The 13,767-nt window shown below is 49.1% G+C and overlaps 1 protein-coding gene across 1 annotated transcript in view; it reads right to left on the bottom strand.

The window, feature by feature from the left end:
* LOC147725735 (uncharacterized) overlaps positions 1-13,767 on the bottom strand; it is a 567,397-nt gene that overhangs the window by 355,165 nt on the left and 198,465 nt on the right. The window contains exon 3 of the mRNA XM_086964485.1: positions 6,990-7,167. Coding sequence (XP_086820611.1) covers positions 6,990-7,167 — 178 coding nt within the window. The remainder of the gene's footprint in view (positions 1-6,989; positions 7,168-13,767) is intronic.

Genomic DNA, 13,767 nt, shown 5'->3' with positions numbered 1-13,767 from the left:
GTCCAAAGAATGTAAAGACCTTTCCGCTGGTGTGGTAGGTCGTGGAAAAAAGGACTTTAGAATCACCGGCTCATTCAGATGGAATTCAGAGGGAACTTTTGGAATGAACTTTGGATTTGATCCCTGTATTACAACGTCTTTCTTGAACTGCAGAAAAGGTTCTTCAATTGTAAAAGCCTGGAGCTCACTTATCCTTCTAGCTGATGTTAGAGCCAACAAAAGAGCAAGCTTCCATGACATAAATTTAAGGTCTGCCTTATGTATGGGTTCAAATGGGGCTTTCATCAGATTAGTCAATACTAAATTTAGTTGCCAGACCGGCGGAGGAGGCCGGACCAGAGGAAAAACGTTGAACAGGCCTTTCAGAAATTCCTTGATAATCCTTGCAGACCCAAGCGAAGGACCTGAAGATGTGCGCCTGAACCTCGGAATGGCTGCCAGATGCACCTTGACCGAGGAATGAGCCAAGCCTGATTTAGCCAGGGAAAGAACATAAGGCAAAATCTGATGTGGGTGCGCAGTGTAAGGATGCAGATTTTGTGAATGACACCAGAGACAAAACCTTCTCCACTTAGCTTGATACGTTTTGTTTGTACTTGGGGCTCTGGATTGAGACAGGATATCTTTACATTCCTCGGAGAGATCTAGATATTTAAATTCTCTGCACTCAGGAGCCACGCAGTCAACTGGAGCGATTTCGGATCCGGATGGAGTACCTGACCCTGAGACATTGTCAACAGAGACGGAACCGGCTGTAGGTGGATTGGCTGATCCCGAGACAGTAGGAGGAGTTCCGTGTACCAGAACTGTCGGGGCCACGCTGGTGCAATTAAGATCACTGTACACGGTTCCGCTTTGATCTTCTTGATTACTTTCGGAATTAGGAGAATTGGAGGAAAGGCGTAGAGAAATGCGCTGTAACAAGCAATCGAAAGCGCATTCCCCAAGGATCCCTGATGGTGATCCCTGCTTGCGTAAAGTTGCCATTTGGCGTTCTCCGGCGTCGCAAACAGGTCTATGGTCGGGATCCCCCAGACCGTGAAGACTTCGTCGAGGATGGATTGGTCCAATTCCCATTCGTGAGCGAGTGACCTCTGGCGGCTGAGAGCATCCGCTTTTATATTGAGCGTATCCGCGAGGTGCTCCGCTGACAGCGCAATGTTGTGAAGAATTGAAGAATAGCCCAGTCCCAAATTCTCTGAGCTTCCTTTGAAAGAGCCTGGGATCTGGTTCCTCCTTGTTTGTTGATATAATGCATGGCCGTCGTGTTGTCTGTGCGGACCAGCACTGTATGATCTTGAACCCTCGGCAGAAAAGCTTGAAGAGCCAAACGAATAGCCATCAGTTCCAAAAGATTGATGTGGAACTTCAGCTGACTTGGGTTCCAATGACCGCTCACATGCAAATTCTGCAGAACCGCTCCCCAACCTTCGTGTGAGGCGTCTGTCGTCACCACCATGGGAGATGGAGGGAGCGTGAAGGTTAAACCTTTTGAGATGTTCTCTCGTACCAGCAACCAGCTGCATGCATTTCTCATTGCTGGGGTGACCATTATCCTGTCCTCGAAGGAGCCTTCCGCCTGGTACCATTGCTTGTCCAGCTGTTCCTGCAGCGGCTGCATGCGAAGTCTGCAGTGCGGAATTAATGGTATGCAGGATGAGATCGATCCAAGCAGGGACTTGTAGAGTCGTACCGACAGTGTCTTCTTTTTCTGCAATAGACGAGCTGATTGCATGAGCTTGTGTTGACGCTCCTCCATTGGGAAAGCTTTGCAGCATCTGGTGTCCAGAATAGAGCCTAGAAACCTTAGAGACCTGGCTGGCTGAAGGACTGATTTTTCTACGTTGAGTTGAAAACCCAAGTTGTTGAACAGTTGGATGCAATGTGAAACCGCCTTGGAAGCTGCTTGAAAAGATGGTGCCTTTATAAGCCAATCGTCTAGGTAGGGAAAGACTTCTAGAGATTGCTTTCTGAGGAATGCAGCCACAGGTGCCAGAACCTTGGCAAATATCCGTGGTGCTGACTTCAGGACAAAAGGAAGCACCTTGAATTGAAAGTGGCTCTTGCCCACTGTAAAGCGAAGGTATTGCCTGTGAGCCGGATGGATCGCGACGTGGAAGTATGCGTCCTCTAAGTCCAGTGTTGCCATGTAGTCTCCTGGATTCAGAAGACATAGAATATCTTGAAGAGTGACCATCCTGAATGAGAGCTTTATGAGATAGGTGTTGAATGAATGAATGTAGGATTTATAGAGCGCGTGGTTACCCTGGAGCGTCCCAGCGATGTACCACTGGGGAACCCGTCCTGGCTTTCCCTGTGAGATGGTCCCTTTACTGGGCATCCCCAAGGTGAAGCCAGGCATCCCCGGCGGTGATGGGGCCAGAGTGGAGATTAAGCAAGCTATTGCCCAGAGTTTCAGCGTGGGACCCCATGGTTAGAGTGGCACAGAGGCGAGATTTATCGGGCCCGCTGACATTGGTCCTGCACCCGGCCGCGTCGGTAATTGAACCCTGGTCCCGGGCCAACCTCAGCCTCCGGGTCTGCCGCCTCTAACCGTTGAGCCACAATTCTCCACTAAGTGTTGAGCTCTCTTAGATCTAAAATTGGACGCCATTTGTCTTTCGTCTTGCGAACCAGGAAAAACCTGGAATTAAAGCCTTTCCCTCTCTGAGAGTGAAGGACCGGCTCTATTGCCCCCTTGATGAAGAGTTGGTGGGCTTCGAGACGTAGCAGTCGAGGATGTTTTGCACTGCTGGCGCCAGGAGCTCTGATTGGAGGAAGATGTTGGAACTCCAAGGTGTGGCCACTCCGAATAATATTCAAGACCCACTGGTCCGATGTTCTATTTCTCCAGCTTTTCAGACAATAAGAAATCCTGCCCCCCACTGATGATATCGGAGGGGTAGAAACAGTAGACAGAGCCAGGAGACCGCTATTGTCGCTTTGAGTTGTCTCTACCCTGGCGACCCGGTCGGGGTTTCCCTTGTTGGCGAGAGAAAGAGGCAGATTGTCCTTGCCTCTGTGAAAATTGTGGCCTGCAGGATTGTGAGGACTGAGAGTAAGAGGAGTAACGTTGCTGGTATCCTCCTCTGCTGTTGTTATAACCTCTCCCCCTCGCTCCTCGGAAAGGCGTCTTACGATATTGGATGTTCACTAAGGACTTGGCTGTTTCAGTGTCCTTTTTTATCTCCTGCAAGGCATTGTCAATGTGCTTTCCGAAAAGCATATCACCATCAAAGGGCATGTCCAATATTTTGTTCTGTACTTCCGGGAGGAACCAAGTAGACCGAAGCCATCCTTGCCTTCTGAGGACCGCCAAACCTGCCAGAGCTCTGAACGCAGTTGTAGCTATGCCCATCGAGCAGTCAAACACTTCTGCAGAGGTTAGTTCCCCTTCCTCCAAGATCTTCCGTGCCTCCATTTTAACAGCCTCCGGTAGAGGATCCAAGAACGGAGTCATATCACACCACAATTGGCGGTCATAACGGCCTAAAATTGCAAGTGCATTGTAGGCACGAACTAGAAGACTGGACATAGAGGAGAATCTCTTCCCTACATTATCCAAGCGTCTCCCCTCCTTGTCTGGTGGAGAAGCAAGAGGGGCTGCCGGGTTGTTTGACTTCCTCTGAGCTGCTTGCGAGATGACTGAGTCCGGTTTTGGCTGACCCACCAAACATGCTGGACTTCCATCCGGAGCTTTATACTTTTTTTCCAGTCCAGGCAAGACAGGAATTGCCGTAGCAGGGGACTGCATCGCTTTCAGCCCCTCAGTCCAAACATGGTCCACTATAGGGATAGAGCGGACAGATCTTTGATATGGTTCCTTGAAATCATAAAGGAAGCAGTCGGTATGCACCGTAGACACTGGAAGGCCAAAGCGCGTAGAAGCTCTCTCCATAAGTTTATGGAACCCCCCTATATCGATAGGTGGCGAATCCACTGGATCTGGTGAGGGAGAGGAAGGATCTGGGATGACGTAATCGTCCCATTCTTTGTCAGATGAGAGACTCCTGGATCGTCTCTGCCTGCATCCGAAGAATCATCATCATCATCAGTATCTTGAATGGTCTGAACCTGTACTGGTGGCTGCCGAACTTCCTCTTGTTCCTGAGATTGCGGCTACACCACTGCCATAGAGGATGGTGGTAAAGATGGAGGAGGCACCTGAATGGACTCCGGAGCCTGTGAAGGAAACCTCTTCCTATAGTCCGTTAGCATCATTTGCAGATCTGATATGAGTGATGAAGGTATGGCAACCATACCCTGCAGAACCTGTTGTGGAATCCGCTGTCTAGGTGGAGATTGACGCAGTTCCTCCTCATAATAACCATCAGAATCAGAGTCCTGACACTTTACATGGAGTTGCGACGGACTGTAAGCCACTCCATATGGATCTTCATTATCCTCTTCATCCTCCTCCTCTGAATTATCCATATCGAACAGTAAAGCCGGAGTCACCTTTCGCGGAGACGTCATATCCGGAGTGATCTGGCGTTTTTTCACAATAATTCTAATCTTTCCCACCTTCGAAGGAGGAACCGTCGACGAGGTTGTCGACGAGAGAGGCGTCGCGGAACCATCGTCGACGAGAGCATTGTAGATAGCGGAACCATCGTCGACGGAACCATAGTCGACGCAACCATCGTCAACGGAACCATGGTCGTCGAGGACGTCGTCGACGGAGAATCATTCATCGTCGACGGAGAAGCCAGCGTCGACGGTACCGTCGACGAGCTCGACGTCAGCATCAGAGCCGTCGTCATCATCGCCATAGTCGTCGTCGTTGTAGTCTTCGTCGTCGTCGACATCACCGTCGGCGTTATCTTCGTCGACACTGAGGATACCAAACTCGTCGACGAAGAAGATAGTCCAATCGTCGACATCGAAGGCTTCGAAGCCGTCGACAAAGCCATCGTCGACGATCCCGCCGACGAGGCCAAACTGGTAGAATGAAGAGTTTTCATCGTCGTCGTTGACGTACCTTTGGATGTCACCGTCGATGGGCGGGATTTCCTCATAGACTTGGATTCCTGAGGAAGAGAGGCAGGTTTTTTGAAACCTTTTGACTTCTCTGAAGATGGTGAGGAAACAGAAGGCATTTTGGAACCTTTCTGTGAAGCAATTACATCAGCACTCACTCCCACTTTCTCCTTTACACCTCGGTGAGGAGATTTTAGGGGATCCAAACCACCAGACCTGTCAGAGATCTTTTGGGTGGATTTTGAAGGAGGCTCAGCAGAGGTAGAAGGGGAAGACCTACCCCTTTTAACAGATCTTCTTGATGAGGCTGATGAAGACTCCTCACCATCGCTGGAAAAAATGTCCTTCCTGGATTTCATCTTTTGAAGCCAGGTTAAAAGCCTTCCTTCTCTGTCTCTCAAGGTCTTTGATGAAAAGGTCCTGCATATCTTACATTCTGTAGCTTTGTGGTCAGGGTACAAGCAATAAATGCAATCTGTATGCTTGTCATCTACATACAGACGCTTCTTAGAGCAAGTAGCACAAGCCTTAAACAAAGCCTTCTTCTCCTTGTCAGCCATTTTTCAAGAAAAAAGGGTTGAATTAAAGTTGTTTGAAGAAAACTGAGCAAAGCCCAGTGGAGACTCCCTTAGCACAACGTGCAGTAGAAAATCTAAGGCTCTGAGGCTCTCTCAGGGGGGTTCTATGGGGTGAGGCTCTTCTGATTGGTTGTTGCAGAAAGTTTGGTCTCTTTTACAAAAAGAGGTGGATAAGCTACAAAATGAGATGAGGCCTAGGCCTAAGTTTCTCTTTTGTACCTTTGGTTATGGTATTTTTTATTTACCGATGCTCCCATTCCGACGACGGGGAATGATACAAAGCATGGGAATCTATGAAAGTTCCAATACTGGGGCAACGGCAGCGTGCAATTTCGGCTGAGAGCCTACTTATGTGTTGTAGACTCCTGGCAGGTGAACGGCTGAGATCGTAATCTTCCTCGCTATGAGCCAATTCCTGTTGGCCTGCGTTTCCAGGGATTCGGGTGAGATCAAGTGCCCTTTTGCTTGTTTAAATAGTACTGTTGTGCTGTCTGTTTGTACCAGGAGCTTGTTGGTTTGGATGGAGGGATAAAAGGACTTGAGGGCTGGATGAACAGCCGGCAGCTCCAGCATGCTGATATGATATAGTTGTTCCTGCGCGGACCACAGGTCCTGCGTCTGTAGGGTGCCCATGTAAGGTCCCCAGGCCTGGAGAGACACAGCTGTAATGAGTGTGTGCGTGGAGTGTCCTGGTTAAAAGGGACACTGATGAGTAGGTTTTTCTGTTGATCCACCACTGTAGGGAGCTGTTTGTGACAGGGAGAGCGTGTTGTCCCAGTGGTCTGTGTATTGGTTCCCTTGATCCTCCAAATTCTGTTGGAGAGGCCTCTTGTGCATGACCTAGTTTCAGTCTTTCACAGCTTGCTAAATTTTATTCTGCATTTTCACAACATACCTCTTAGCCACAGCTTTTTAAAGAAGGGTCATGATTTTGGAGGACGATCGCATTCTTTATTGTAACTGATATAATTTTTATTATGGTGCCATCACCTGTTTCACAGTAACTCGTCTGGGACTGGCCTTGAATGACAACCAAACTTTCTTGAGTCTCATGGAGGCTTTAAGCCACTTCACCATGACAAGCCGAGTGGCCTGGTTATTGGGCGACACCTGTACTCTCACCTTTCAAACTGTAGGGATGCTTTTGAGACTGCAGGAATACGTACCATCGCTTTGTTTACTCACAGTATGTTTTCAATTAAAGACCCAACTCCACAGGCAGTGTACAGCTGCTGGTGTCAGAGGTGTCTATTCCTTACTGAGAGCTTGAGTAGTATAGGACGAGCCTTAAACACCTTTGTGTGTGTGCGTGTATGTGTGTTAGTGAGACAGAGCAAAACAGAGGGAGGAAATACTTTATTTTTCATAGTAAATACCAGTCTTCAACACTCAAAATCAGGTTTAAATAGTAAAAAGAACCATTTTCATTACCTTTTTTTCTTTTATGCAATCCGAGGGAGTTGCGTAGACGAGCATAACTCTTACGTGAAAATGATGAGTTTGAGGAGAGGTCCACGAAAGCGGAACTGAGGCCAGAGCCTGGCATGTTTGCAGGTATCGTGCATTCGAACATCCCACAGCTGTCCCCTACACCAAAGGAGGTAACCACCTGAAGGACAAAAACAGTGAAATTGAGGGATCCCTAACTATCAGCACTGTTGTGAAAGTATAGATTTGGTGATCAGATAACAGTTAAAAGTTATAAGTCTCATTAACTTCAGTCCATTTTGTAAGCATTATTTTAAATAGGTATTAAAAAAAACAAATATACAAACATAATATGACAAAGCACAGCCTGCTCTTTCCTGTGTGAATACTTTCCGCTCACATTTAGATAACAGTCATTATGGTGAAAAAGTGGCCCCTGGTGGAGATGCTCGATATAACAGTACTTGAGAATTACAGATATAAGTTAGAGGCCTCTGTACCAAAGCCAGATCAAGGATGCACTGGACCAGGTACTTTCCAGGTGGAGTTCTACCTGCAAGACACCGGTACAAGTCACAGAAGACCAAAAGGACCTCAAACGCTGCCAGGCCCGGCATCATAGTCTTCCCCAATGGATACAACAGCTCTTGAGAATTACAGATATAATCTAGTGAGATGCGTTAGAGGCCTCTGTACCAAAGCCACATCAAGACCGCTGAGCACAGTTAGGTGTTAAATGTAAGGCATTCAGTTTTCCCAAGCTTTCCAAAATAAAATGTGCTGGTGAAGGTTTCCCTCTTTAGTCTCTTGGGTATTTCTGTCATCAATCTTTTTAAGGCAACCAACTGCTCAGAGCTCAAAGAAGACAATGTAAAAAGGAGGCAGAGGTGCATACTTTTCAGCATGGTAAAGTGGGCACCTTTTGTATGCTTTCAGTGGCTGTTCTACTGCTAGGGAGCCGCACACTCAAACAGTTCACCAATGATTGAGAATGCAGTTTTGTGTTTGACAGCATTTGTGAGACTGATTTGTCAGATGAAAGTTGCTGAGATATTTGACAGAAGCCAGTGTATCTGTAAGTTCATTTGCCCTGGGGATTGCATGGGCATCAGTTTTAGTGACTGCATTGAGGTCTCTGTAGTCTACACAAAACCTCATCTCTCTCTCTTTCTGCTCTATGAATGAAGTTTGAGCACAAAAACTATTGGACTATCCCAAGGGCTGTCGAAGATTCAATGACCCCCAACTCTAGTATCTTATGGACCCTTGTCCTGATGCTATCTCTTACATAGGTTGCATGTAGATTTTACTCTTAACAGGCAGGCTGTCACCTTTGTCCACCTCCTGGGCACACCAGGTATTCTGACTGAGTGTCAGAGAAAAGTGTTCTTGGAACTGACTGAGAACCTGTCTACAACCAGTTTGTTGCTGGCCATTGAGCCTGCCTGCCTAGACTACTGTAGGATGGTAGGATCCTTCTAGCAAGGTTACCCCCACTTTTTGCCCGGTATCAATATGCTTTTCACTAGTCTGACTGGGATCCTTCAAATCAGGCCCCCAGCCACTGTACTTTCTCCCTAAATTGACCATGGTAGGTGCTGTTGTACATCCACAGATGGCTACTGGTGTACTCTTGTATATGGTACTAAGGTACCCGAGGCATAGGTACAACAGGGGTCTCCCATGAGCTGCAGCATGTATTGTGCCACCCATGAGAGACCACTCAAACTGTGACTACAAACCTGCCATTGCAGCCTGCGTGAGCTGGTGCTTGCACCTCTCATGACAGATTTCAGTTTCCTTATATCTAAAGTTACTACACTTAAAACGTATGAGGTTATCCAGTCTTTGTAAATGTGGTCAGCCATATTAAATCATATAGTGGACATCAGTCATTACGAGATGTTTAACTATACAGTGGCTGCACCAAACCTGGTTATGTTTGGTTTGATATTTGGTATCAAACATGTTGGAATCTTACCCCAACATCGATTCAAGTGTTGGAAGTATGATCCCATGTACCGGGGGGCTTCCTTGGAGTACCCTCTTGTACTACCAGTAAGAGCCTTTCATGGTCTGACAGCAAACTAGTGCTGATACACGGTTCTGCCCTCCTTCTTCTGAGCTAAGCTCGAGCAGGGGAAGGCGGAACAATAGGTTTCCTGTCTTTGGGGGGTGTGACCACCTCCCAGACAGGACTTAGTGTATTGGGCTACGGGTGCTTGCCAGCGCCACCAGAATGTATATTTGGTGCCCTCCTTGAAAACTCCAGTTGAAGCCAGCTCAGGGAGCCCTTGGCTCCTGCTCTGGTACCAAACTGGATAAAGGACATGGGAGTATCCTCCCTTCTGTCCAGCCCTTGCTCTGGGAGGGATCCCGGAGTTGCTCCATCCATTTTCTTAGGGTACTTAAGTGCTTACCTGAGGATGGTTTTTTAGGTTCATCGTGGGGCCAGACTCAGAACTGAAACCACGTCACTCTTCGACTGTCTGGACACTTGGACTTCGCTGGATTTCGCCTGGAACAGAGACTGCACCAAGAAAGGTTCCTGCTGCTCTTGGTCTTGCTGTTCAAGTCTTCTTCGTCGTTTCTGTCTGCGCTTCTTCCAGGTTCTTCAACAGACTTGTGAGCATCACAGACACCCGTAGGAATCTCACTTGGAGTGAAGGAGTGACTCCCAGGCATCTACAGGCACCTCAACGAAACTAACCAGTCCGTTGATCCTGTCGTCCAACAGACTTCCCGGGGCTCAGATACACAGGAGGTGGTGGTTCGGCAACTTTGTTGAGGCCTGACCTGTCCTCACTGCAATTTGGAGGCCAGTATCCCTAGTCGGAGCAGCTGAGACTGGACCCCTGTGCACCGCATCGACTTGCTGCTTTCAAGACTTGTTGGCTCTGCACTCCAGAGATCGTTGGGCTACAAGAAGCTCCAGCATCTCTTCCCTCCAAGCTCAACGTCCTCACCGCATCCTCTGCACTGGGAGCCTTCATTCTTGGTGAGCTGCTTAAGGTCATCTTGTGACTCCTGTGCTCTTGGCCTGTGGGTCCCACTGAGGGTCTCCTGCTACAGTGCACTCCCCTGCTTGCTCGGGGCCTGCTCTGACTCTCCTGCGGTTGGTGAGTCTCTTGCCCCCTGCTGGTCCCAACATTGCTCCTTCAATCAATCAATCAATCATTTGTAGAGCGCACTACTCACCCGTGAGGGTCTCAAGGTGCTGAGGGGTGGGAATGGGGGAGGAGGCAGCAACTATAGGTTGAACAGCCAGGTCTTGAGGCGCCTCCTAAAGGTCAACAGGTCCTGGGTGCGGTGCAGGAGAGCGGGGAGAGTGTTCCATGTCTTTGCGGCGAGGTGGGAGAATGATCTGCCGCCGGTGGTCGTGCGGGGGATGCGTGAAACGGTGGAGAGGGCGAGGTCGGCGGAGCAAAGCTGGCGGTTTGGGGTATAAAAGGACAGTCGTTTGTTGAGGTATGCTGGTCCAGCGTTGTGGAGTGATGTGTGTGCGTGTGTGAGGAGCTCGAAGGTGATGTATGTTGTTGACTGGGAGCCAGTGCAGATCTCTTAGGTGGGTGGTGATGTGACTGTAGCGAGGGAGTCAGAGCATGAGGCATGCAGAGGCATTCTGTATGTGTTGGAGTGTCTTCTGGAGTGTGGTTGAGGTTCCTGCGTCGAGGGCATTCCCATAGTCCAGCCTGCTGCTGACGAGTGCTTGGGTGACCGCTCTTCTGGTTTCGGTGGGGATCCACCTGTAGATCTTGCGGAGCATGCAGAGGGTGTTGAAGCAGGAGGAGGAGACAGTGTTGACTTGCTGGGGCATAGAGAGGGTAGAGTCCAGAATGAACCCCAGATTGCGTAAGTATATTGTGGGTGTTGGGGTAGCTCCCAGCGAGGTCGGCCACCAAGAATCGTCCTATGTGGAGCGGGTGGAGCAGAGGATGAGGTCCTCCATTTTGTCTGAGTTTAGTTTCAGCCGGCTGGTCTTCATCCTGTCTGCGACGGCCTTCATCCCTTTGTGGAGGTTGGATTTGGCGATATCTGGGTCTTTGGTGAGGGAGCAGATCAGATGTGTGTTGTGTCGGCGTACGAGATGATGTTGAGGTGGTGTGCTCGGACGATGTTGGCGAGTGGTGCCATATAGATGTTGAACAGGGTTGGGCTGAGGGATGATCCTTGGGGTACGCCGCAGGTGATCGTGGTGGCTTTGGATCGGAAAGGGGGGAGGCGGACTCTCTGGGTTCTGCTGGTGATGAAGGTGGTTATCCAGTCCCGGGTTTTGCCCCGGATCCCTATCTCGTGGAGACGTGTTCACAGGGTGTGGTGGCAGACGGTGTTGAAGGCGGCCGAGGGGTCCAGGAAAATGAGGGCGTGGTTTGGCTTTGTCCAGTATGGTCCTGATGTCGTCAGTGGTGGTGATGAGGGCTGTCTCGGTGCTGTGATTGCTGCGGAAGCCGGATTGGGAGGAGTCCAGGATGTTGTTCTACTCTAGACAGTCAGTCAGGTATCTGTTGGTGGTCTTTTTGATGACTTTTGCAGTGAATGGGAGCAGGGAGATGGGTCGGAAGTTCTTGAGGTCCTTTGGGTCCGCTTTGGGTTTCTTGAGGAGGGCATTGATCTCGGCGCGTTTCCAGCTCTCTGGGAAGGTGGTGGTCTCAAAGGAGCTGTTGATGATCTTTCACCGCTGGGATGCAATGATGGAGCTTGCCTTGTTGAAGATGTGGTGGGGGCAGTGGTCGGAAGGTGGGCTCCGTTTTCGTCTCCCCACGCCAGTTGCAGCTACATGGGTTTTTGTTGCTCCCGCCGGACACTGACCACCTGGTAAACCGACATCTAACGTGGGACAGCTTGTGCATAGCTCCTGGTCTTCCTCAGTGTTTCATGTTCCTCACAGCTGACACCATGGACTCTTATGAACCTCCCGACATCGGTAGGCATTGCTCTTCCATGCCTCCTGTTCAGTACTGAGGGGCATAGACTCTGTCCACTCTGTTTGCAGGTTCTTCACTTCCAGAATCCACCCTTGAATTCCACCGGATTCGTCACCTTCTTCTCTAGAGGCATTTTCTTCCAGGCCTTCCATTGTTGTCTACAGAGATTTCAGATGTCTCTTCACCCCTGTGCACCTGGCTTCCCTGGTGTAGGTAGCCTGGTTGCCAGGGCATTCATGGGTGGGGTGGCTCTCAAAACCTCCGTCCTTGAAGAGAATTCTTTGGGATCCTCTGGGAAGGCTCCTTGTCTTGTAAAACTGCAATAGCGACTTCTCTGTTGACTTCCATTGGGCACGTGGCTGTATTTACACTCTGCACGCAGCCTCTGTGGGGTTCCTGGGTACCTATCTAGGGTGGGTCCTCGTGTCACCAGCTCTCTGAGTCTTCTGGCCCAAGTTCTGTTCCCTTCTGCAGTTTGCATTCCACTTTCTTAGTATATGATTTGGTCTGCCCCTGGTGACCAAAGTATTTTGTGCTACTTACCTGATTGCATTTAAAATATTGTTGTGTATTGTGTTGATATCTTCGGGTAGGAGTTATACCAATTTATTAGTGAGTGCTGTGTAATAAATAGAAATATTTTTACAGGAACACTGTGTGGTTCTTTTTCATTTAACTTACACCAAAAGGTTAAACTGGTAAAACAATCGTCTTAATACTCATTCAAGATGAGAGGGTTGTATGGATTAGTGCAAGGTGCATCACTTCAATAAGTGTGCACCATATACTGAACCAGACTCCTACAAAAGAGAAATAACCAAGAACAAAGTGGTTAACTTAGTAGTTGCCAGCACAGGGGGCATAAAGGCTAGATGTTCCAATCAGTAGGAAAATGCCCCTTTTGGTATTTATACGCCACACCTTTTGCCTGACTCCATTGCATCTATGATCGGTGTGTACTGGGTTCCTGCTAACAAGGTTCCCAGTGATTGTGTTCTTCCCCAAAACTGTACCTTTGTTCCACAGTTGGCACACCTTTGGCACACATATAAGTCCCGTGTAAAAGGTACCAGTGGTACCAAGGGGTTTGTGACCAGAGAGGGTCTTTAAGGGCTATAGCATGTATGGTGCCGCCCTAAGAGACCCCTCACCAAACACACGTACACTGCCACTGCCACCGCTTGTTTTGTTGCAGAGAAATGTGAAGAGTCGGCCTGGCACACATTCCTGTGTGCCAGGCCTGCTAGCACTGCAACAGGCATAGGTAAGTCACCCCTACAGCAGGTCATATAGCCCTAAGGCAGGGTGTACTATACCTCTTGTGAGGGCATAACTGCATGAGCAGAAATGCCGCCATAGCATCAAAGTCCATTCTGAGGAATTATAAGTGCACAGTAAAGCCGTACTGAGTGCAAGTGCTGGGAGCTTGTCAGTGCTAGTTCAACAGCTCCGTGATGGCTTCACCGAATTCCCAGATGTTCAGTAGCAAACATCTCAGATAACTGCCCACACTGCCAGTTATTAATTCATTAATAAATGCACACAGATGGCACCTCAGAGGTAACCCATGAAAATCTACCAAACCACTTTGTGCCTGACTAGCCTGACATGTTTCTGACCCCCTGAGGTGAGACGTTTGCTCTTGTGGGTCAATCAATCAATCAGGGATTTATAAAGCGCGCTACTCACCCGTGAGGTTCTCAAGGCGCTGGGGTGGGCGGGGTGGTGCAGCTCCGGTTCAGTCGAAGGGCCAGGTCTTAAGGTTCTTCCTGAAGGCGTGGAGGGTGGAGGGGGTCTGATGTTGACAGGGAGCTCATTCCAGGCTTTGGCTGCGACGTAGAAAGCTCTTCCCCCTG

This window comes from Lissotriton vulgaris, chromosome 3_2 (assembly GCF_964263255.1).
Source record: "Lissotriton vulgaris chromosome 3_2, aLisVul1.2, whole genome shotgun sequence".
NCBI classification, from domain to species: domain Eukaryota; kingdom Metazoa; phylum Chordata; class Amphibia; order Caudata; family Salamandridae; genus Lissotriton; species Lissotriton vulgaris.
Note: the sequence above shows the minus strand (reverse complement) of the source record. Positions and strands in the feature narration are given on the sequence as shown.